The sequence below is a fragment of the Choloepus didactylus genome, chromosome 13 (assembly GCF_015220235.1).
Source record: "Choloepus didactylus isolate mChoDid1 chromosome 13, mChoDid1.pri, whole genome shotgun sequence".
In the NCBI taxonomy this organism is placed as follows: Eukaryota; Metazoa; Chordata; class Mammalia; order Pilosa; family Megalonychidae; genus Choloepus; species Choloepus didactylus.
This window is the reverse complement of record NC_051319.1, coordinates 85,895,168-85,920,183: the sequence shown is the minus strand read 5'-3', so window position 1 is coordinate 85,920,183 and position 25,016 is coordinate 85,895,168. Positions and strand designations below refer to the sequence as shown.

General features: G+C 52.7%; 1 protein-coding gene across 1 annotated transcript; it reads left to right on the top strand.

Annotated features, from left to right (window-relative positions):
- Positions 1–6,439: 6,439 nt before the first annotated feature.
- Positions 6,440–21,619, top strand: LOC119507775. Its single transcript, XM_037800926.1, has 5 exons — positions 6,440–6,590; positions 7,076–7,203; positions 12,308–12,512; positions 19,612–19,697; positions 21,374–21,619. Exons 1-5 carry the CDS (start codon positions 6,455–6,457, stop codon positions 21,617–21,619), a joined length of 801 nt encoding a protein of 266 aa, XP_037656854.1. The 5' UTR covers positions 6,440–6,454.
- Positions 21,620–25,016: the final 3,397 nt, after the last annotated feature.

Below are 25,016 nucleotides of genomic sequence, written 5' to 3'. Positions count from 1 at the left end.
CCTGGACAAGGCTGGAAAGAGAAGCCCGACTCGCTCTCCACAGACAGAGGCGATCAAGAGTCAGGAGTTATGTCATCCTTTGAACATGGGCCTGGAGGCTGTGCTGCAGGTGCATCTGAAAAATAAATAAAAACAACGTGAATAATTCACAGAATCCGTGTGAATAATTCACCGTGGCCTCCCAAGTGCTAGCTGATTAGTCACCGCAGACCCAAGCTCCAGTCCTATTTGCCCCTGGCCGTCCCACCGGCCCTGGGGAGGGTGCCCTGACTGCAGGGACACTCGGAGGGGCCTTCCAGAGGCTGTTGGGCCCTGGGACGGGAGCTGGCAGCCAGGGGATAGGGCTGACAGTCTCTCTGGGTTCTCCCTGAGCAAGTGGGATCCCGTGGCTGGCCATCTCAGGCCACTGACTCTCTGGGCTGCACTTTGGAGATCTTCAGCAAGAAGAGTTTCTCCTTGTTATATTTTCATGCCCAGCTCTGGCTGGCTGGCTCCAATGCAGCCCCATGTCTGCAGGGACCCCAGCCTGTGGGGTTTCTTAGCCCTGAAATGGATCCTGAGAAGCCTACACAGATCTCTCATGTTTCTCCTAGCGGGGAGGACAAGGTGGGAATTAAACAGCTCAGCTCAGGACTCAGAGTTCTGAGCCCCAGTTCAAACCCCCTGCTTACTGTGTAATGTGACTAAATGGCTGAAACCTTCCAGGTCTCCATTTGCTTGTCTGTAAAATGGGGATTAAAAATACCTATCTCATCATGTTATTATTGTTCTGTGGACAAAATGATGTAATGAGCATAGATTGCTTAGGGCAATGCCTGGCACATAGTAAGTGCTAAAAAACACTAGCTATTATAGATATTTATTATCTTCCCAAAGACAGTGTGTTGGAGACTTGAGGTAGAAAAAGGGCTGCTCAAGTGTTGCAGATATTCATATAAAATATGATCTGCAAGCTCAAGCAACAGGCATAGATTGCTGGTCAACCCAAGGAAGTGCTGTCTGTTAAAGTGTGGGGGGCCACAAGTAGATATTCCACTCAAACCACTGAGCATCCTGGTTATTTCCTCTTGAGCACTTGCCACAATTTGAAATTATTTTCTCAGTTACTTATTTACTTTTTGATTATCTGCCTTCCCCACTAGACTGTGAGCTCCAAGAAGACAGAGGCCTTCTCTGTCTTGTTCACCATTGAGTCCAGTCCCTAGCATACTGCCTGGCACATAGTAGGTTCTCAGTAAATATTTGTCAATTGGCAGAATGGATTCTTCAACTGGGCAAGGCTTTAGAAGGCCTGAGATCATGAAGAACTGCTGGTGGATCAGGAGAGCTTCTGGGGACAGCTGCTGGGGGTGCGGCTCAAGAGGGGGCAGGAGGTTCTGGGGCAGACCCTGCCAGACTGGGCCAGGCCCATCTCCTCCTCCCTTCCCCACCTCCCAGGTAAGCCCTCCTGCGACCAGCGGTACAAGGGAGGCTTAATGATGGCACGGGCTCTCTGTGCCTTCCCCAGTAATGATTTAATCGCTGTTTAGAATTTCCTGTGGCATTAATGATTATCCCCCAGAACAGGGGGAATAATTGTCTGTGTTCTTGCGGTGAGCGAGCTCCCTGTTAGTGAGAAGCTGAGGCTGTTCTTCTGTAATCTTCTTCTCTCACCTGCCTGCCACTCACTCACAGGGTGATGGAGATGGATGAGCTCATAGTGCAGGCGAGCTGGGAAGCCACCTGGAGGCTGCAGAGCCTGGCTCGGGCTGGGAGGCTGCAGGAGGTGGGGGGAGACAGGGAAAGTGGTACCCTGAAATGCTGCAGCATTCAGTGTAAGGCTGATGGAGAAAGAACAAGAGTCAGAGACAGAGAGACTGGTACTGGGACTCCATGTTCTTAACTTGAGCAATCCCCAGACTGAGTTTTTAGTTTTCATTCTCCCCAGTTGCCTCATCCCTCTCGCTGTTTTGCTAAAGCTTTGGAGCAGGGATGCATGCCCTCCTTTCCGTGTGCATGTGGGCAGCTCTAATGCAGCAGTTCTCAAAGGGTGGCCCTGGGACCAGAAGCATCAGCATCACCTGGGCATTTGTTTGAAATGCACATTCTCAGGCCCGACCCCAGACCTACTCAATCAGAACCCTGGAAGTGAAGCCCAGCACTCTATTTTAATAAGCTTTCTGGGTGATTCTGATGCACTCAGGTCTGGGAATATATATGGTGTGTAGAGATAAGAGGCTGATGCACGTCTGGGTGAGCATGTGCACCCCTGTCCTAGGAAGCTGCTGCACCAGAGGCCAAACAAGGCCCTGGCAGAAATCAGGCCCCTCCAAAGGGCCTGGAGCTGGTGCTGGTTGTGGAGAGGGGCTCAGATCCAGCTATTAACTCCCCCAGTGTAGCCTCCTACCCCTTGGGGAGGGCCTGAGGAGGGGTAAGAAGAGGCCACCGTGACCATCAGAGCCTTCGGAAGGAAGGCCTGGGGGGAGGATCTGCTGAGAGCTGCTACCCTCAGCCCTGACACCCCGACGGAGCTCCAAGAGGGATGGGGTCTCGCCCTACTAGGCCAGGGACTGGGAGTCCTAGGGCCCTGTCCCCACTTTCCATGGGCTGCTGCTGTTGGGCTTTGAGGAAGTGAATTTTCAGGAATTAAGCAATTTAATAAGCGCTGTGCACTGCTGGGGGGAAATGAATTATCAGCTGTGAGTGTACAGCACCTACCCAATAGAGAAGCCGGGACACAGAGCAAGTTGGGCCTATGGATTAGAATTCAGAGAGTGGGAACTGGGGCAAGGTAGGAGCGACACTTGAGGCTCTGTTGTGAGGGTGCTGTGGGGGGAGTAGGCAGAAAGGGAGGGGAGGGTAAATGATAAGGGGAAAAAGGAGCCTGGGTAGGATGGGGAGGAAGGGGAAGAAATACTGGGAGCAGCCAGGGGGAGCCGTAGGGCGGTGAGCAGACCGAGAGAAGTAAGGGAGGAAAGTAGATGGGGGGGGAGCTGGCCACAGAGAAGAGAGAAGCTCTGGACTGGGGAGGGGTGTTAAGGAGAGGTGGGGAGATCAAGACAGTACAGTGAGAGTGATATTCCCAAAGAGGTTCTGGCTAGCTGGAGGAGGGGGCACGGGGCCTGTCCCACCGTAGGCTCACATGAGGGGAAGGATGTGGGCACGAAATTCACAATGAATCTGAAGCAGATGAGAAAGGGAGCTGCTTGTTGAGTTTCGTATTTAACAAGACAAAAAATGGAAGGAGTAATTAGGAAGTAATGAAGACCTTGCAAAAATAGATTTTTCTTAAAAAAAGAAAAAAAGGTAGCAAAGATAATACTCAGAAAACCAGAACATATGCAAATTGCCCATCTTGGAAAGGTGAGTGAGTCAGCAAGCCAAGAGGCCCAGCCCCTAATAGCCAGCTGGACCTGGGAATGGGGAAGGGGGGATCTGCCCAAGCAGCCATGCCCTGCACGAGGGAATTGAGTTCATGCCCCTCCCCCATGCTTCCCAGCCTCAGGGGCACCCAGGACCCATCTGGGGGAAACCACGGTAATCCCCAGCCGTGATGCTGACCTCAAATGTCCAGGCCCAAACCCCAGCATCTCTCACTTCCTTTAATTACCACTGGGGACCCATCATCCATTAATTTTGTGCAACCCTTTCTGAACTCCTTTCTATTTTCAGCTTGTGAAGACCCCTTGGGGGTAACAAATTCCGGAAGTTGAACAGCAGCTGTGCAAAGCAGGACTTCCCTTTGGAATTCCTAAATTAAGTAATTGCAGCTTTAGAAGGGACATTGTTGCTCTGGGCTAATGCTTCCATATCAGTAACATGGGAGGTTTGGGTCAATGCCCCCCCACCCCCACCCCCTTTTTACCCCCACATTCCAAATTTTTTGATTTGGGGGATCAGGCAGATTTAGATCCAAAGAGGGTTGCACCACTTCCTAGTTGTGTGGCCTTGAGCAAGTCACTTATCTTTCTGGCCCTCTCTGATTCTGTCTGAAAAATGAAAAAATTACACGGCTTATTTTAAGGATTGTTGGGAAAATTGATGAACTGATGCGTGTAAATCATCTCAAGTAGTTCTCTGCACATAGTAGATCCCTGTTCTATTGGACGCCTACTATGGACAGCAGTGAGCAAAGCAGGGAGGTCCCTGCCCTCAGGGAGCTCACATTCCGGGAACATGGGGGGAGATGACCAGAAGCCAGTAAACACATGAATAAAATAATTCCAAAGAGTGCTAAATGCTATAAGGACAATAAAAAGGTGACAGGAGGGAAAGGGAGAGATAACTGATCACTGACGGCCTCTCCGTTGAGGTGACACTTGGCCTGAGAAGGAGCCAAATTTAAGTGTGGTTCTGGGCTTGGGTGGGGTGGGTTTTTTGTTCTTAGTCTCAGGATTTGTAAGCAGTTCAGGCTCACATTTTCTGTATCCCACATGGTATCATAGAATTTGGTCCCCGCCCCCCTCCACCCCACCTCACTCTCCCTTTCTCAGGTTTGCCCCTTTAGGGGAGTACACTCCCCTTCTTGACGGTTAATGGGTCTCAGGCCTGAGAAATTGGCTGAGCAGTGGACTGGGCTGGACTCAGCCTCCTCCTTCCCCGGCTCCCTCACCCCCTCACTCCTGCGCTATCCCTCCCCTGGTTCTCTCCCTGGGTGACGGATGCCTCCTTCCCAGGGCTGAGTCATGTGCTGCCTCTTACAAGCTCTGGGCAACGTCTCCGCCACTGGCTGCATTCCCCGCTCCACTCCCGGCCCCACGGGGAGGCAGATTTATAGGGGGATTCCCCAGGGACCACATGCACGGTCCGCTTCACTCTGGCTCTGCGGCTGCAGGAGAAGGGGCCGCCACTCAGAGTCACATTCTGCAATGCACAGATGAGGAAACTGAGGCCCAGAAGGGAGAAGGGACCCCCTAGGGTTGTGTCACCTGGCAGTGGCTGAGCAGGGGTTCAATGCCAGATCTCCGGACTCTGTGTCCAGTGCTCTTTTTCCTAGCACACCTGCCTGCCTGCCTACATTTAGGGTCTTGTCAGGATCTTAGCTTCTCGAGTTCCAGAGTTGGGTCTGTGCAGCCCCCTCCTTGGGGCCCCAGCCCAGTGCTCTGTGCAGTTAGCTTCACAGAGGCGCTGGGACCAGTAGTGTCTGCTTAGCTTGCCGTGTTGGGATGGTTTCTGATGCTGAATTAAGACTTAGTAGGAAATACTGCTATAGTTTGATGGCTCTCAAACCAGTATACAACTTGGGAGACTTGTTAAATCACAGATTGCTGGGCTCCACCCCCAGAGGTTCTGCATTCAAGGGGTCTGGTGTAGGGTCTGGCCTGGTAATCGGCAATTCCAACAAACTCCCAGGAGATGCTGATGCTGATTGTTCAAGGACCACACTTTGAGAAGCACTGCTGTCGTCATTTAGTGCCATCTGCTATGGGTCTGAGAATGGGGAATTATGGCAAGTATTGCATGTATTTGTCATACATCTTCTGGTAGGACTGCTGAGTCTTTTGGTCAAAAACTGCCAATCCTTTTTTCACAGAGCAGCCAGAGTAATCTTTTCAAAATACAAATCTGATTACATGACTTAAAACCTTTTGGTGACCCTCCACATAAAGAGAAAATACCGCAGTGGGGCCTACAAGGTCCGGCACCCTGTGGCCCCTGCCCGCCCCTGCAGCCTCATCTCACATCACACGGCTGCCCATGTCTCCCCTCAGTCCCTCTCATTGGCTGACCTCCCTTCTGCCACAGGATATTTGCATATGCCGTTCCCACAGTTTGGAATGTTCCTACTGCCAGTGGGGTTCCTCGCCTAGTCAAGTCCAACTCATTTCTCAGCTCTCAGGTCAGTCGTCGTTTCCTCAGGGAAGGTGTCCCCAGCCGCCCTGACCTGGTCAAATCCCCTCATCATTTGTTCTCACAGCCCAGTGAGCCTCTTCTTTCAGGCCCTTAGCACAACTGCAGTTACAGGCACGGCAGTGATTATTTGCTAAACACCTGTCTCATCCAACAGACTAGACGCTCCTGGACGGTAGGGTCAGTGCATTCTTTTTACTTATTATTGATTTCCTAGAGCCCAGCACAGTGCTTGTCACAGAGTTGGGGCTCAATAAATATTTGTAGAAACAGAGCAAGAGGGCAAGATCTTCTGAGTTTCCATAGAGCTTCTGTTTAAGGTTTTGCTGGAGGAAGAAGGGGAGGGGCATAGTCAACCCAGCAACCAACAAATATCCATTGAGCACCTACGGTTTGTAGAGAGATGCTGGCCTCAGTGCCAACAGGTTCTCTACTTTGGACAAGAACAGACTCTGAGGTGGGCAGTGAAAAGGGGGAGAGGAACGTGAATTTACTAAACCCCCACCGTGAGTCGGCCATTGCTTTCACATATGCTGTCTCTTTGCATTCTCAGAACAGGCTAGCATTATTATTCCCATTTTCCATATGAAGAAACTGAGGCTCAGTGAGGCCAAGTGAGCTGTGCATGAGGCCTTTGGATGGGTTGCCTTCTTCTTTCAAATGTCAGAAGAGCCTGGAGAGCAGAGGTGGACCAATAAGCGAGAGCAGTGACATTGGGGCAGCCAAGAGGACGGACCCTGCGTTCTGGTCGGGCGGTTCAGGTCTGTTCATTCATTCATTCTACAGACCTCGTCACTGGAACAGGTGGTGCTTCAGCAATGAAAAGGCAATGTCCCTGGCCTCATGGAGCTTACATTCTAGTTACAGCAGACAGAGAACAAGTAAACACATGAACAAGATATTGTCACATAGTTACATATTCTGCAAAGGTAATGGGCCAAAGCATAGATATGGGAGGATATTTTAAATGGGGTGTTCAAGGAAGGCTTTTTGGAGGAGGTGACATTTGAATTCAGACCCAAATTATGAGAAGGCTCCACACGAGCTGACTTATCTAATAAGTACAGTAGCCCAATGCCTAGAACCCCTGATACTCTTAAAGTTCCATGAAAATGTTTTAATTTCTTTTAAAATCAGAATAAAATAACAAACTTTTAGGTTGAAGGAACTATTTTAGTATTTAATATTGGTGTATTTGTGTTTATACCAATGCAATTGTAAAATATAACTTGTGTGTCTTTTTAAGGAGGAAAGGGTCACAAAGGCAGAATTGCCAGGGCCCATGAAAGTCACAGTGTGGCTCCGGCTCCAACCAGGGGAAAAGCCACGGAAGAGCATTCCAGACATAGAAACAGCAAGTGCAAAGGTCCTGAGGTGGGAATGAGAAGGGCATGTTTGAGGAGCAGAAAGACGACCCAGTGGCTGAAGCGAGGTGGGAGGATTGGGAAGAGTGATGGGAGATGAGGTTGCAGGGTCAGATTGTTAAAGGTCTGTGTGTAGAGAGACGTATGTCAAGGTCTGGAGGTGAGCTGGTGACTGCTCTCAGGAGCAAGGGCAGTAGGCTGCTTTTCAGAGCCCAAGTGGCTGGGGCCCTGCCTGGGCTTGGGGGGTGGGGGTGGGCAAGCCATCCCCCTTATGGGAGGGCCTGAATGAAAACCTGTCTGCTGCGTTCCTCCAGCCAAGTTGCAGACCTAGGCAGAGCCTGCCTCTTGACAACTCATGGTCCCTTAGGAGATTTCCTGGATCCCCTCCCCAAGAAAAGTGGGCTGTGGCCCTCAGGTATAGTGATGAACAGGTGTTGCTTGGCAGGTGTTTCCGTGACTGGAAGATGTTTCTAAGTTTCGGGGGAGGGCTGTGTCCCTCTGTCTTGGCCTCATTTCTGGGGCTCCCACAGCCCCTCCCTGGGGCAGCCAGACTTGGTGGGGGATGGGGCTTCAGCAAGTGAGATACAGCAAGGAGCTATTTAAAGCTGCCGGCAGCTCGCCCCTTCTGTTCGCGGCTCTGCCGGGTGGGAGCTGCCATCGTCACGCACCCACCGGTGCCACAGGAACACAGCAGCCCAGCGCACCCACACAGAGACACATGGGGAGGGTCTCCGTGCACCTCCATCGGCTGTCAGAGGGTCCTGCAGCTCGTAGGGCAGGACCGATAGAGCAGGGACGGACCCCAGACAACCCCTCACCCCCACCTCATGCTCCCATCCACAGCCCAGGAAAATGGTCTCAATTTAGGTCACTGCCTCCCCCATTGGCTACAAGTGTAACCAGTTAACAGCTTTCTGAGGGTGTTGGTGGAGACAGGGGGGATCTTCAGGCCCATGTGGAAGTACTTTTTGTAGTCTAGAAGGCTGTCCCGGGCTGCAGGGGAGAAACCAGGAGCCCCCAGTGCCTCCTGAAGTTGCAGCCCTGAATAAGCATCCCCTGGAATATTCTTCACCTGTCCCCACCTCCATCGCTCACACCAAGGAGTTGTCTACTGTGGGGGCTGCACAGCATCTTCCGGGGTTAAAAGCACAAGCTGTGGAGGCAAATGAGCCTGGGCTTGAATCCAGGCAGGTGACTTAACCTTTCTGACCCTCAGTTTCCATCTCTGTAATGTGGGGATCAAAATAATGCCCACCTCATAGAGAGTTGGGAATATTTTGTTTAATTTAAAAAATGTACAGAGTCTCCCTACAGCCTAGCACAGGGTAAGTACCCAATAAGTGATAGCTCCTGCCGCTACTATTGGAATCATCATGACATATTTTGAAATTGATCTTCTCTCCCCCGAACCCAAGGGTCATGGTGGCCCCTTGCAGGCCTCCTTGGGTACAGACTCATTGAAGCTCCTTGGGAAGGGGAAGCAGCAGGTGGGTTTGGCTTTATGCTGACTGTAGGCACCATCTGTGGCTTGGACACATGCCGGCCCCTGGGCACTAAATGGGATTCCCTGTTAAATCATCGGCCAGCAATGACACCTGCTGGAGAGCCCCTCCCTGCTCTGATCCGCACCAGCAGAGCCCCAGCTCACAGACCCCAGGCTCAGGAGCTACCGTGGACCCCTTCTCATGTGAGAACTGCTGGTTAAGCCAGACCAGGGCAAGTGGGAAGGTGGGTCCTTCTTTCTAGACTAGACGGACAGACAGATCTATGTGGGGGCAATGCTGCAATACAGACTGTCAGCTGCAGGGTCAGGTCACAATGATGAGGTCATCCGTAAGGGAGGTATCCTGCATGGGGAGAGCCTCCAGCACCTCACTGCACAGGGGAGAGGAGAGGTGGGGAAGCCAAGGCTCTGGGGGGTGAGGGCCCAAAGCAGCAAAGTGGGGAACAGAAGCAGAGAGGCCTGGCGTGAGGCAGAGGCTGGAGAGAGACAGATGGGGGGACAAGCAGAGGAAGGTCCCCCACAGCCCCATCTAATGGCCCTTCACCACACCCACGTTTCGTTACTTCATTGAATACCTCCTTCTCACCCACCCTGTACCCCCTTTACTCCCATTCACCATCCCTTGAACCCTCACCCAGTGGCCTATCACCCCACCTAGGATCGGATCCCCTACTCCCCACCCAGGGTCCCCTTCATCACATCCCATGGCCCCTTCACCCCATCCAGTCCATGTCATTGCATCCAGTGGACCCATGTCCCCCACCCAAACGCCCTCTCTCTAGGCACCCCCAGGTCCTCTGCCAAAGTCCCATCTCCAGCACGGCTCCCTTTTCCGGGTCTCTGTCACCCCCTTCCGTCATCCGTGTTCTGCAGCCAGCTGCCTGGAAGCTGAATCAGAGCCATAGAGCTAACATTTTGCACACACGACTCTCCAGATGACAGGCAAGATGGGCCTTCTGCCCTCGGCCCACACACACCCGTGCTCAGGAAGCACAGAGAGCCAGGGCTACACCTCACATGGGGTGGGGGTGGGGAGCCCTTCCCCTCCCAGATAACTGGCCTGGACCTGGCCCCTCGGGCCTTTGCTCAAGGCTGGACTAATTGTGTAGAAAGCAGAAAAGTTACAGTGTGACAGGTGAGATGGGGAAAGGCAGGGACTGGGAGAGAGGCGCTGCGAGAAAGTTCCCACAGAGATAGCAACAGGGACAGAAGCAAGCCAAGACGGGAGTCTGACTCAAGACAGAGATCAGAGACGGGAGAGAAAGACAGAGACAGAGAGACAGAGACAGAGAGAGAGAGAAAGAGAGAGAGAGAGAATGAGCAAATTCCTAAAGGGGCAGAAACTCAGAAAAGAAAGCAGAGATGAGCAAAAGGAAGATGAAGTGCTCATGAGAAAGGAAGAGGGAGAAGAAAAGGACCCTGAGAGGAAACGGAAACAGGAACTGTGGCCCGGCCTGGCCCGGCCCGCGAGTGAGAGCTCAGAGGGGTGAAGCTGTCAGGAACCTGAGCAAACCCTGAGGGGAGGCCTCGAAGATGCTCGGGGGAAACAGAACCCAGGGCTCTGCAAGGACATCCAGAGCCGCAAAGGGAGGGGGCAAGCAGACACCCGGGGCTGGAGGGGAGCCACTGGCAGGCAAGTCCGAAGAGGCACTGAGGACCACCCACCCCCTCACTTGGGAGACCTGGGCCGGAGCCCCTGCTAGGGAGGGTGAGCTGGACCCAGGGGAGGTCTCCTGACAGCCAGCCCAGTGGTCTTTTGCTGCCTGGCTTTGCCTCTGCCCTGTCATAAGAGCCACTATTCATTTGAGCACCTACTATGTGCCAGGTACTTTCATCCGTCACCTCTGCCAATCCTTTCACACACAATGCTGCAAGGCCAATGCTGTTGTTATCCCCACTTCACAGATGAGGATACTGGGACGCAGAACATTAAGAACCTTGTCTAGATCTGTGTAACTTCACCATGTTATCTATGATCCTACTAAACCTGTTTTTCTAGCAGTACAATGAAGTTCCATCTCTGCTCTAACATGTTGCAATTCTGCAGTTTTCCCAACACACACAGGAGCCACACACACATACAGGTTCTCCCAAAGGGGCCAAGGCATCTGTCCTTTACCTGCCCCAAGCCTTCCCCGCCGCCCCCAGCCCAGCTCGTCTGGCTTCCCGTCCACGGTCTCTCAGCTCACCTCCCTCTAGCTCAGCAGCCAAGCACGAGGATGACGTCATCCCTTTTATTTAAAGAAAAGGGCTGAGCTGGAGCTCAGGGATGGGGTCCACATGGGAGCAGGAGCCAAGTGGCTGGCCTTCCCAGCCCCCAGCCAGCCCCTTCTGTCTCCCATCTGCCATCTGCTGAGCTGCTTCATGACCCCTGCCCCACCCCCAAGAAGCACCCCTGAGAGGTCCCTGCTCAGGGTGGGAGCAATATGGAGAGACCAGTGAGTTAAGGAAGGAAGGAAGGTGTCAGTCTATGAGGGTGCTCCTAATTAGCAGCTTTGTTAAGGGCTCCTTATGTGACCCCTCTCAAGGGTTCAAGGAACATACTTTCGTTAAAGCCGTACTTCAGGGGAAACTGAGGCTCCAGAAGACATCCCAGATGGTTATCTGTCTTTGTGTGGCATTCTGATAGAGGGGTGGTGGCGAAGGAGGATCAAATGGGGAACTTACTCCCAGAATTGCTAGGTCTAAGTTCTTTCTCTTTCATCCTCTAACAGTCTGAGTCTAAGCACCTGTATCTCTCTGGAGAATCTGAGGAGGGGCATCGGTGAGGAAAGAGCCCCTGGCCCAGGGTTGGGATCTGCTCAGCTTTCCCTGGGCTCCCAATTTCCTTCCATGGTCTGTCTTCCCATCCATCCATGCCAGGACCTCTTAGCGATATTGCTAACCCTTTCATGCCTCTGCCTTGGGGGGGAAGGGGGGATCTCATTTAAATCTAACAACATCAGTAAGAGGTTGGTACTACTATTAGCATCCCCAATTTACAGATGAGGCAACTGAGGCTTGGAAATGTCAAGCAACCTGCCCAGATCTGTCATGTCCCAAAGCCACTACCCTCTGCTTCTCACTATTCTGCAGGACTCACCCTCAAGAACCCAAACTCTCTAATAAGTCTGAGAAATTTATTAGGACTCTGTGAGTCCCTCTTGTCTGCAGCCCTCTCCCAGGAAGAGGCTCCAGACCAGGTGGTGGGCACCTCATCTTCTGTTCCCCCCAATCAGTTCTGGGGTCCCTAACCCAAGCAGCTTTCAGGAGCAGAAGCAGGCAGAGATGCCGTCTCTGTATATTTTTCTGTATTTTATTTAGCCATTAATTGCCTGCATTTAGATGCATCACAGTGCCACGGCTGTCCTCTGCTTCATGCCCTGATGTATGTTTCTGCATGAAGGGACACTGGGGCAGGGGAACCAGTGGAAGAGGGGCCATGGTCTCCCCAATGACAGCTTTAAAAGCCTGACCCCTGTGCTGAGTGCTAGAGGATGTCAGGTTGTCATCCTGAGAAGCGAGAGGGGGCAGGCAGGGTCTGGGGCCTCTGCAGAAAGGAGACGAGAGGTCAGGGCCCTGGCAAGGGCCAGGAAGGAGGGGGTCACTTCATGTCCTCACTCTCCCCTAGGATGAGGCTGCAGCTGAGGAGCTCTACCCAGAACGCCTTGTTTCCAGCTCAACCCCTGAACATGGAGACTCAGCGAAACAGCCGCTGCCTAGACAAGGACACAACACAGGCCTCAGAGAGTCACAACTGCTGCACCCAGTAAGGAGACAACATTTTGGCCTTGGCTTTGCCCAAGAGCAAGAGATGAATGTCAAGGAAGATGGAAGTAAGTGTGGGAGGGTAGAGGTAAGTGGATGAGACAGAGGTGGTGGGTGGCAGGTAACTTTTGAGGTGGTCCCAGTATTCCCACTTTGGGTTTCTACCCACTCAGAAAGTACACACCCCTTCCCACATTGCCCAGTTACCTCCAGTTCTAACTCTGAGCCAAGCTATAACCTCATTCTGACCCCAACAGCAAATCTACAATCCAGCCACAACCCAAATGCCAACATTGACACTCATCCCATCTCTAACCTTAAATCCAATCCTCACCCCAACTACAACTTCAATTCTAAACTTGTCCCTAATACCAAAATCAACTTGAAGCCCATCCTGAATTCTAACCCTAATAGCAATAATAATCCCATCGCATTTCCAGCTCCAACTCTAACTCTAGTATCAACAGCATCCTTATCTCTAATCTTAACCTATCCTTAACCACATCCCTGACCCCAATCCCAGTCCTTACTCCAATATCCATCCCAGATGGAAACCCATCCCCAACTTCCTTCCCAGTCCTTATTGCTCACCCCATCCAACCGTTTCTCCAACATTGATTCGACTTCACTGCAACAGTGCCAGTCCCTCACCCTGGGACTCTTCCCAGCCCCTAGCTTGGTTGCATGGTCCCTGTTAGAGGGCTGCTATTTTGAGCCAAGCTACCAAGCCATCGGAACTTTGGAGAGCGGCTCCCACTGCTCAGGGTGCACAAGGCCTCAGCTCTGAGTGCAGGAGTCTGGGTGCCTCCTGCTGGGTTCAGCTCCTGGCCACTGGCTCCAATGACTCCAAGACCTGGGTGGGAGTTTGACAGGCCCCCAGCCGCCAGGACAGAGCTGAGGAGCCATGCTCCTGAGGAACAGTGAGATATTAGTGCTCTGCTGGGGAAGCACTGCCACTCCTCACACTTCACTTGGTAATTTCTACACAGCCAAAAGCTGAGCCTAATGGGCTGTCTGCTTCCAGTCCGGTGGACAATCAGGGAGTACAGCCCCCGGGGTCTCCCACAGACTGAGGGTCTCTGTGCTCTGCTAACAGGATGACATTTACATTTGTCAGGAGAGAAGGGCACTCTCTGAAAGCTTGGAATCCTGCAGCCACCGGGAGAGAATGATCACGTTAGAATGCCTTAGAAGCAGGAAAACTTCCTCTCTAGGGATAGGCATAGAAGTCATCATCCCTGTTAGTGGCTTCAGTGCCAAGGAGGCACCGTCTGAGCTCAGCAAATGTCGAGTGATTAAGCTTCTAGTGTGCAAAGCCTTCCAAACAGCCCCTCCAAGAACAACTCTGTGTACTCGTGCCCTGTTCCCAGGGCCCACAACTGTCCACCCTCGAGCCACCCGGTGACGAACGCCAGCCGTCTCCACCACATGGGCTGACACCCTCCCCCAGCCCACTGTCATCACCCACCTCTCTTCCTGGGGTCTGTCTGTCTGTCTGCTCAGATGGGGAGCTGGGTGGCTGGGCTGGCTGCCAATTCTGCATTTCCTGCTGAGCCCAGTGCACTGTGGTTGTTCACCAAACGCTAACTGAACAGTCTGAACTGTCTCCAGCTTTGTTTCCCAGCAACCTCCACTTCCTGGGAGGGTGACTTCCATTCCATTCTACAGGAGAGGCAAGATGGCCTAGTGGTTAAGAGCTCCATCTCTAGAATTAAGCAAACATACATGAGCCCCAAACATACCTGCAACCCTACCATTTGCAAGCTGTATGATCTTGGGCAAGCATCTTCACTTCTCTCAACCTCAGCTTTCTGGTCTGTAAAATAAGGATAACATGGTACCTGTCTCAGAGTTGTTTTGAAAGTGCAATGAGGCAGCACACAATAAATGTGTGTGTATAAGTGCTGATGCAGTGCCTGATACACAGTTGGTCCTAAGTAAGCACGATCTGAGATGAGGATGCGGCTACAGACACAGAGCCTAACTTCGAAATGGGGTCCCAAGAGAAGAGGTTAGTTTGGGTCCTTGTTCCCGGGGGAGGCCCCAAACTTGATTATGTTTACAGTTCTTCTAAAGCACCCTCTCCCCTTTCTCTTCTTCCCACCAGATATTCTCCTTTCTGCTCCTCCCCAACCCCCACTGTGGGCCAGGGAGCCCAATCACTCATTTACTCATTCATGCCTTCATCTAACAATTACCTGTAGAGTGATCAGTCTGGGCCAGGCCCTGTGCTAGGGGCTAGGAGACAGGCAAACAGGTTGAAGGTCTCACCCTCAGAGCTCATGGCTGGAGGGGAGAGGGGCTGGGTGCTTTGTCGGTGCTGGGGTGGGAGGGTGTCAGGAGGAACACCCGGTCGGAAGGAAGGCTCCCTGGAAGCGAGATTGCCCAAGCTGACATCTGAAGATCGGGTAGAGGTCAGCTGGGTAAGAGGGAGAAAGAGTGTTCCAGGCAGAGGAAACAGTCCAGAGGAAGGCCTCGGTGGGAGAGAAAAATGCAGATTTAAGTCTTCGAGTGAGTCCAGAGTCGGAGTGCGTGCTAAGAGTTTGGACTATTTCCTCAGAGCTCTTCCTGCAGGGCCTGGGGCCTGGCCCAACAGATGCTCTTTCCTCTCTCTGCACAGAGCCTCGGATCCCAACAAGGGCACCTGTCCTGAGCCCCGGCCTAGTTTTTGGGGGAAGAGGGAGAGAAGGGTTGAGATCCGGGTGAGGAGTTCCCACCCAGGGATGGGGGGCCAGGGTGGAAAGGAACCAGGAGAGTCAACTCTTCAGCTGGAGAGAATTTCCACAATCACCAGCACTACCAAAGCATTAACTCCATTTTCTTGCTCACTCTTGACAACTACTCTAAAAGTAGACAACCTTATTAATATCATTTTATAATTGAGGAAACTGAAGCACAGATTTTCAGTACCATGTCCAAGGGCTCACACCTACAGAATGGGGCCTGGAGCTGGTGCTCTTACCACCCAGGGGCCCTGGATGTGGGACAGCACTGGGGAAGACCAGGACAGGAACCGAGGCAATGGAGCCTTCTTAAGGGTGACGCCCCTTGGCCTCTCGACCAGCCAGTCTCCCAGACACAGACCCAGGGAGCAAGCACTGCCAGTGCCTGGAGGGACAAAGCCCCCCATTCAGTGCCCTGATGATCTCCGCTCCCAGCTGCTCAGCTCCTTGCAAAGCATTTTCCCTTAATAGCCTCCCATTCAGAGGGATGGCTGCAGCCCACATCTGCGGAAACCAGGCCACGGCATCTCCTCCCACCAGGCCAGCAAGGCTGCCATGGCTATAGTCACCGCTTCTCAAGCTTCTCCTTTTCCCTCCAAGTCAGGAACCTTTCAATCCCTTCCACTCCACCCAATCTTTCCAGGACTCTGCCTGTAATGGGGGTGCAGAGCTGAGGTCCTTTTGTTCGGCCCACCCATCTTTAACAGTTTTCCATAAAATGTGTCTTAGGGGTCGGGTTGGAGAGCAGGAAGAAAAGAAGAGCTCCTGGGTTCTAATCCCTCCTCTAGCTGCTGATTTCCTGTGTGACCTTGGGAAAGTCACTTCACTTCTCTGGGCCTTCTGTTTCCTCAACTGTAGAATGAGAAGGTGACCTAATCGTAGATAGATTCAGATCCAGACTGCTCAGATTTGAACCCTATATCCACCACTAATCGGCTGTGTGACCTTTGGCACACACCTCTGGACCTCAGTCTTCCTCACTGTACAAATGAGCTCACCTACCCCAACAGCTATTGAGAGGATTAAAAAGAGATAATGCATGTGATGCACCTAGCACAGTGCTTGGCTCACAGTAAACAATCAATAAATGGTAGCTGTGATTAATCGGCATCATCATAATTGGTCTCTTTCAAACCTGTTAGCTGTAGAATTGTTTTTCTTTTCAAATACAATTTTAAGCAGAATCCTGATACTTTACATAAAAAGTGAAGTGAGATGCTTGTCCATCCAACTCCAGCTCTTTCCAGCTCCGACCCTCAGGGGCCTCTGGTTTGGGCCAGTAAGTCCAGACCCAGCTGATTATCAGACCCTCCTGAAGTGCTTTAAAACCAGTTTGCTAGTGTTGGGCTTCCTCACCTGGATTGTTGCTGATGTTCTCACAAACATTGAGGACTGGCAGTTTGGTGTGCCGAGCTCTCTATCTTGGAGCTTATCCTTATGAAGCTCCTTACTGCAAAGGAGAGGCTAAACCTGCTTATAATTGTACCTAAGAGTCACCCCCAGAGAACCTCTTTGTTACTCAGATGTGGCCTCTCTCTCTAGCTAAGCCACCTCAGTGGGAGAACTCACTGCCCACCCCACTACGTGGGATCTGACTCCCAGGGGTGTAAATCTCCCTGGCAATGCAGGACATGACTCCTGGGGATGAGCCTGGACCCGGCACCATGGAATTGAGAACATCTTCTTGACCAAAACAGGGAAGTGAAATGAAACAAAATAAAGTTTCAGTGGCTGAGAGATTTCAAATGGAGTCGAGAGGTCACTCTGGTGGACATTCTTATGCATTATATAGATAATCCTTTTTAGGCTTTAGTGTGTTGGAAGAGCTAGAAGTAAATACCTGAAACTATCAAACTACAACCCAGTAGCCTTGACTCTTGAAAACAATTGTTTAATAATGTAGCTTACAAGGGGTGACCGTGTGATTGTGACAACCTTGTGAGTTCGGGTAACGTTTTTCTTATGAGGGAAAAGGAGGGGGCTGTGACTGGAAAGGAACACAAGGAAGGGGCTTCTGGAATGGGTGGCAAAGTTCTGATTCTTGTCTTGGATGATGGTTACAAAAGTGTTTGCCTTATAATTTTTGACTATGGGTTTCTGATTCTGTATTTATCTTACAATAAAACATAAAAAAAAAAAAAAACACCCTTGTGGATCACACTCCCTTTATCCAGTGTATGGATGGATGAGTAGAAAAATGGGGACAAAAACTAACTGAAAAATATGGTGGGGGGGGATAATTTGGGTGTTCTTTTTAAATTTTATTTTTTGTTCTTATTTTTACTTTTTCTGGTATGAGGAAGGTGTTCAAAAAATAGATGGAGGTGATGAATGCACAACTATATGATGGAACTGAACTGTGAACAGTTGATTGTACACCATGGATAATTATATATGTGAATCTATCTCAATAAAACTGAATTAAAAAAAAAAACAAGTTTCCCAGGCCCCACCCCTGAGATTCTCCTTAGGGAGGTCTGGGGTGAGCCCAGGGGCTTTGAGCTTGTGGATTCATCCCAGGTGGTCATGATGATCTTCCAGGTGGGAGCTCCACTTGCCAGGACCGTCCCTGAGCCCCTTTCTGACTCTGACCAGGACTTTGGGAATACGGCGCCCTCCCCGATTGCCGACTCTCGGGCTGTGAAACGTGCCACACAGGCCGGCTGGCTCCCGTGATTCTCACACTTGTTCTCAGCTCCCAGCCTGGTCCCCACCTCCCTTAGGGCTGCCTTCTGCGAGCTCTTTCCTTTGGAGCCTTGACCAAGAGGGGACCTGAGGGGAAGGGCTCCTTTACCCCTCGCTAGGCCCAGGCCCCAGTGCCCATGTTCCTATCCTTAACCCACATCTGTCTCTTTTGATAACCGTGTCTTAACAGTTGTTGAGGTGCTTACCATGGGCCAGGCACTATGCTAAGCTCCTTCCATGTGTCATCTTATTAGAGCCTCACAAAGCCCTGTTAGGTATGAATTATTATCCCCACTTGATGGATGAGGAAACCAAGGCTTAGAGAGGTTAGGTGACTTGATCAAACTCATGCTGCTGTTAATAGTCACGGAGAAAAGGTATCCTAGGTCTGCCTGACCCCTAACTCCTGCTCTTAGTCTCTCTTCTGATGTCCTCCCTGCAGTGCTCCCCACTCCCAACCTTGCTCTACCAAGCTCCACTCTCTGTCTCCCACATCCTCAGGGACCTGTTGGCACTTCTCCCAGAAATGTGGTTTCTGGCCACAGCCCCAAAGGCAGGCAAGAAGCACCAGAGCTGGGGCTGTTCTCCCTTGGGAGAGCCCTTGGGAGATCGCAGATAAACTGGTGATCCAGGCCACATGGCCAGTCTCTTCTAAGCGGGTCCCCTTTGGACCTTCCGCCTGCCCTGTGGCCGTCATCCATTCATCCATTACCAGCCCTGATCAACTGTCAATCTTCCTTCTAATGTCAGGGACCACCAGATGCCCCTTACTTGCCTCTTGGTTCATCAATCCATCAGTCCCTGTCTACAGACCAAGGGCCCTGATTTGTGAGTCTCCAGGGTGGAGATCCCTGACTCAGTCGGGGAGAGCAGACCCAGCCACCGTCCTCACAGGCCTGATCATCGGACACCCACAGGACCAGCACTCACTCTGCAGCCCCTCAGGTCATGAGGCCGATCGGGGTGTCCCTTCCTGCCTCCCCACACCTCCTCACCCCTCCCTGGGCCCAGCTGCCCCCACTGTTAGGGGACCTTTTCCTTTGCGACCTGCCTTGGTAATTTGGAAGGTGATTAACAGCAATCACGCTGGAGTTTGACATCCAGGCACGGCCGCTAAATTGAGGCTCACAAAGCCTCCTTGACATCCAATATGTTATATGCTTTTCCCCTTAATTAGGAGCTAAAGTGGATAAATATGAAGTTGCCATGGCAACAGCCTCCCAGGTTGGTGGAGGGATGCAGCTCAGTTTCTGTCGACTGGTTGGCTGACATGTTGGCTGGCGGACCATGCTGGCTCCTGGGGAGTGAGGGGATGGGACCCCTGCCCACTCTCCTGGGACCCTGACTCCCAAAACTCCAGGTCTCTCCATCACTGCTCATCAGACTTCATGGAGCCTCAGTGGCCCGGCTGGAGCTTAGACCTCAGTTGGTCCAACCCCTCCTGGAGCAGGTGGGGAAACTGAGGAGGGTTGCTGGCCAAGGAGTGAGTTAGAGCAAACACTTAGATCCTCTGGTTTTCAGACCAGAGTCTGTGTGGTTCTTAACTGTTTTGAGGTCCTAGAGCTCATGGAAAATCTGCCAAAAGCTATGGATCCTCTCTTGGAATGCACTTCCATGAGGTTCACGGACTGCTTGAAGCTTGACTCTGTACCCTATCCAGCTATTCCTTGAAAGTTTTACCACTTGCAGAAACTCTTGCAAAATGTATATGCATGCTGACTCTTCAGTCTTTCATTTCTGTCTTCTCTTCCCTGTCAAGGTCTTTTCTCAGATGTTCCACAAACTTCTCTGCCCCACGTGACCCCTGACAAGTTTGATGTGGCCATTTCTCCACCAGGGTTCTGGGTATGTACCCTACTCGGGTGAGGGTGGAGAGTGGGTGGGCAAGGGTGGTATATGGGGCTGGGGAGCCCTCGGGGAGGTAGCTGGTTGCTGGAGAGAACAGCTTTTCCAGCTCTGCAGGTAGAGAGTGGGCTACTCATTTACCCTTTGCCTGGAGGTCAGAGGCCTGGGACTTTGGGGGGCAGTAATGAGGGTGAGAAAGGCCAGTCAGATCTGAGAGGAATCTCTGCTATGTGGGCCTGAGATCAGCCACATAGTGGTTCAGGCTCAGGATTGGGCTGAATCTGCTTTTAAATTTTTGTTAACTAACAGTAAAGTGCTTACTGTGTGCATTTTTCTCACATTCTTTTAATCCTCAGCAATCCTATGGGGGATTGTACTGTGATTATCCCCATTTTACAGGTGTGGAAAAAGGTTCAGAGAGATCTAGCCACTTCCTCACACAGCTAAAAGGTGGAGGACTCAGGATTTGAACCCAAGTCTCCAGGGTCTAACCCTACAGTCTACTGCCACCCTAACTGCTGCTCCCTGACCAGAAGTTATGACATAGCTGTGAGGATGGAGTCAGCTAGGAAGTAGTGCTCCTGCCTCTGGTAGCCAGAAAATTGGATTAGCTGCTTTCCTGGAGATGTGGGGACACTGAAAAACTCCTCCCTCTCTGCTGTTGTGGGTGGAGAGTCTGTTGGCTCGTGCCTTGTGCAAGAGCCAGCCCAGCCACCTTCCAACACAGGTCAAGATGTCTAAACTTTGAAGCAGAAAGTGGGGGCTCCACTCAAAGAGCCCACAAAATAAAGCACCTCAGAGCTACCGAAGTCCCATTTTCAGGAGACTGAGCTGAGTCTCTCCTTCTCCACTTGCTCAGTCTTTGCCATGCACAGCTGTGTGTTCAGGGAGGGGAAGGAAGTGTTCAGGCCCTGCCTCCCCACCCCAACCCAGAGTGTGCCCCTTACTCCGAGACCCAACAGGCCCAGCAGCGCCTGGGCTGGCAGCTGGGAGGGGATGGTGTCCCACCTCCCTGAGGAGCTAGGACTCGGGGCTCCTCTAGTGCCCCCACCCCACATGGGGTGGGTGCCAACAACGGGAGCTGGGGCTGGTGGCTTGGCCCCCGAACTTCCTTTCCTTCCAGTTCCGACTAAAAATAGAGATGGCAAGGACGCAGCTCATTCTGTCAGACAGGGTGTGGGGGACGCCTGTGCAGACACGGCCCCCCCTTCATGGGCACGTGAGGCCCGGCTCCCAGTCTTCCCCACGTACACTCCCTGCCTCCCACAGCCTTCCTCTTCTGGGGCGGCCATCGCCCCAGGATTCAGGGTTGGGGTGGAGGGGATCTGCTACTTCCCCCAAAGTCTCCATGAACATTCTCATTGGCATCTGACTGGGGAGGAGGCTGGGTCAAGGCTGCAGTGCAGAAGAGTGGAAGTCCTGACTTCAGGGGTACCTGCCCCTCTCCCCTCAAGCCATGTAGGATGGGTGGGACAAGGCTATCAAGGCTGGGGACCCTTCATACCTTTCAATACTGGAAAAATGCCAGAGCACAAGCAGTGGAGTGGAACGGCTGGGGGCAGGGGTGAGGGTGGGGTGGGCCTGTGTTCTAAGGGTATCTTGCCCTTCTCAGGGAAGAGGCAGAAAAGATGACTTTCAAGCCTCTGAGTCCCTCCCCACTCTTGACCTTCCTGCAGGTCCCCTTCCCAGGTGATGGAGAGAAACCACTGCCCCAGCCCCACCCATCAGAGAGGCCCAGGAGGGCTCTGGCATCCTCTGCTGTCCTCCTCATTACTACTTCACCCCATCTGCCCACCCTGCAGCTCTGCTCAGGGAGAATGCAGACCCTGCAAAGCCCCCTCCTCGAGATCAACACGCACACACACCCGGCTTCCTGGACACAGCCTGCGGTTATAAGTGCCCACCAGATCCTGAGGGCATGAAAAGCTGGGGTGAGGGGAGAAGGCGAGGGGCCTGGAAGGGAAAACCAGGGAGAGGCTGGTGCCGGGCTGGGGACAAGCACAAAAAAGATTGCTCTACCATGGCTTTTTGTCACCCCAAGGAGATGGTTTCCTTTTGGGGACAGGGACCAAGCCTGAGACCTCATCTGATCCATGCATCACCCCAATCCAGTGTGGTGACACAAGAGGCCCTGGATAGCTACTGGTCCACTTGCATGTGGGCGAGAAGTTGGGGAGAGGAAGTGGCTGCTGTTGTATCTCCCCAGTGCCTGGAACAGTGCCCGGCACCTAGTAGGTGCTTAGAAACATCTGTGGAGAGAGGGAATAAATGAATGAATGGGATGCAGTCATGACCCAAGTCCGGAAGGGAATCATCAAAGCCCTGTTTTGCAACAGGGCTGGACTGAAAAATTAGAGAGCCAAAGGCAGGCTAATAATTTGGTGCCTCTTCAAACAAACACTCTTTCAATACTTGTTCAATATTTATTTGAGGGAGAGGCTGCCTGGGGACTGGGCAGGTTGGGAGTGGTGGCTGCAGCCCGTAGTCTCTCCTCCATCAGCCCATACAATTCAGTTCTGGCCCTAAGTTCACAGCACCCCCCACTCAGTTAACTGTTGAAGCCTGAGTGTCCCCATGGAGATCTCACCTGTGTGGGCAGTTTATGGAACTCACCTCCTGCCATCTCCCCCCAGTTCCTCACAGCTCGTGCCTGGTAAATATTCTTTTCTTTGATTTGTGAGGTGACCAGGGAAGCTTTAGCGTCCCTTAGAAATGGATGCCCCGGGCAGCTGCCTGATGGGCTACCCCTCCTTTGGGTCCAAGGCAGGAGAGACCCATGGAGGGGGATCAACTCTGTGCCCCCCCCAACTCCCGCCTCCCACCCTCACACCACCACAGCTCCTCACAAGCCCCCACCCCACCAGGTGCCTAGGAGGAAGGTCAGGATGGGGGGGGTAGAGTGGGTTGAAGAGCCTGACCCCACTGTTTCCAGCTCTGAGCAGGTGAGAGGAGAATAACTAGCAGCCAGAAGAGAATAACTGGCAGCCAGAAGGGGCTCCCCACTCCTAGGGAGTGAGCTCTGGATCCAGACCAGCTGCTCACCCCCCAGTCTGCATGCAGGGGGGCATCCTGAGCCCCACGAGTGAGTGCAAGCGAGCCTGAGGTGGATGGCATTAGAGCCACTGAAGTAATGTTGTCTGACTTCCATTCCCCGGGGGACGCCTGGGAAAACCAGATGTCTGGCCAATGAGGCAAACACCGGAGCAAAATCTTTAAGTAAATACACAAGCATTCACTTCCGTTTCCTCTGCTCAGCTTGCCCCACCCTCCCCTGCCTTCAGCATCCAGCCCCCACCTCCCGCTTCCTGGCCCCTGCATCCATAACCTCCCTGCAGCTGCCTCCCCTCCACCCACCACCACAACCAGCTTCTCCACACCCCGCCCCCCAGCCCCCTGCCACCTGAGCAGGTGCAGATGAGTAACTAATAACAATATTAACACAATATTTCCCGAGCACTTACTGTGTGCTGAGCCCCAAACAGTGTCTCATTTACTCCTCACTGCGACCCTGAGATATGGGCCCCACACTTCCTTCAGGGCAAGGTGCTGGGGTCAGAGTCCCAGCTTGGTCACTTACCAACTGTGTGACCACAGGAAAATCACTTCGCCTCTCTGAGCCCCTGCTTCTTCACCTATAAAATGGTACCTACCCTACCTTACAGGATTAGGTGAAGATATTAAAAAATTCAGTACTTAGCACAGTGCTTGGCTCATGCTGTTGTCATTATTATCATCCCCTTTTAAAGATGAGAAAACCATTCATGTGCCAGGTCATCTGTGGCAAGAGCGAAGGAGAGTCAGAATTCTAATAGAGGCCTCCCCAGTCCTGTCTGAGGGGCCTCGCGGGCAGGGGCGGGTGTCTCCCCCAGCCCACCCCTCCTTTTCCTTGCCTGTGGACGGGGTAGATGGGAGCTGAACAAACTCGGGCGAGCCTCTGGCTCCTTAGTAACAGCCCACATGCAGTAATGCTCTCGGGAACGTGTGTACATGCCCACCTACTGGGCCTGGAGGAATCCAGGCTTTAGATCTGAAAGGTAATTCAATCCCAGGGAGCTTCCTCCCCTCTCCCTGCAGAGCTGGGTGCTCATGACAGCAACACAGACCCATTTTCGGAGGCACAAGCCCGCAAATGCAGAGCCGCCGGCACAGGCCCAGCCTCACAGACAGCCCCCCTGGTGGTAGACACTGGCTCTGCACCTGATGCAGGTCCTGTGAAGATCTCACCTGGGGTGGGGGGAGGGTCCAACCCAGGATCCAACACTCACCCACCCTTACCCCAGCCACCCCTGGTCTCTCACACCTCCTCTGGCCTTACCAGCTCTCCCTCCTTTCCCCAGAGTCCCAGATACAGGCTCCCTGGTGCCTCCTCCCCATTTCTAGCTCCCCTGCCCCTGCCCTTCCCACCCCCTGCCCCAGATTCAGGGCCACTTCTCATCTGAATGGACATTCAATGACTACCCTTGTGTATCGTCCTTCACCTATGACCTATGACCTCCACACCTTTCTCCACCCCTGTTTCTCTCCATCCATTGGCCCAGCTTAGTCCTGGGCTCCTGCTTGCTGCCCAGCTCTTGGTGGCTGGGGCAGGAGGAAGTTTGGAGCAGTTCAGAGCTGCTGCTTAATTAATAATGAGTAATAAGTCGACATGTAATTAGAGGATGAGGGCATGTGGCTGAGCTCCGTGGGCCCTGCCCTGGGGGAGCAGACTGGAGCTGGGCCACATATGCTCCGGCCTTAGCCACTGCTTGGGCCAGAGGGCAACCCTAGGCTCACCCAGTCCCCTCCAGGCCCCTCCTGATTCCCTCTTCCATTCCTCACCTTCCCAGGTTCCTGTTGGGTCCCGTAGCCCCCCATTCACCCTTCACGGTGTTCCCCACTCAATTCTGTCCAGCTTCACCCCCCAGCCTTCCCACAGGGCAGAAGGAGCCCTGTTCCTGCAGTCATGGGGATCCCATCTCCAACACTTCTGGCATGACAACCTCCCGAGAGACCAGGCTAATTTCCCCCCTCCACCTCTGTCTTGAGCCCTTATAAGAAATCAGTCCCCCAAGGAAAACCACAGCAAGTCAAGCCCCACACCTCTCCAGGCTCCCCCACTTTTGGCTTCTACATTCTGTACTCAAGGCTCCGTTGATGCGCTCCCCATTCTCCCCACCTCCCAGCAGGGGACCAGGGATGCCCCTCCAGGGTCTGTCCCCATCCCAGCCACTCCCCTGTGCTCTTCTCCCCTCCCCCACCCTGCCCGCCACACCCCCACTCTCCTGGGGAGGCAGCAGGTTGCCCTCCAGTGGCTGTGGCCAGCAGCTCCTAAAAAGGAGT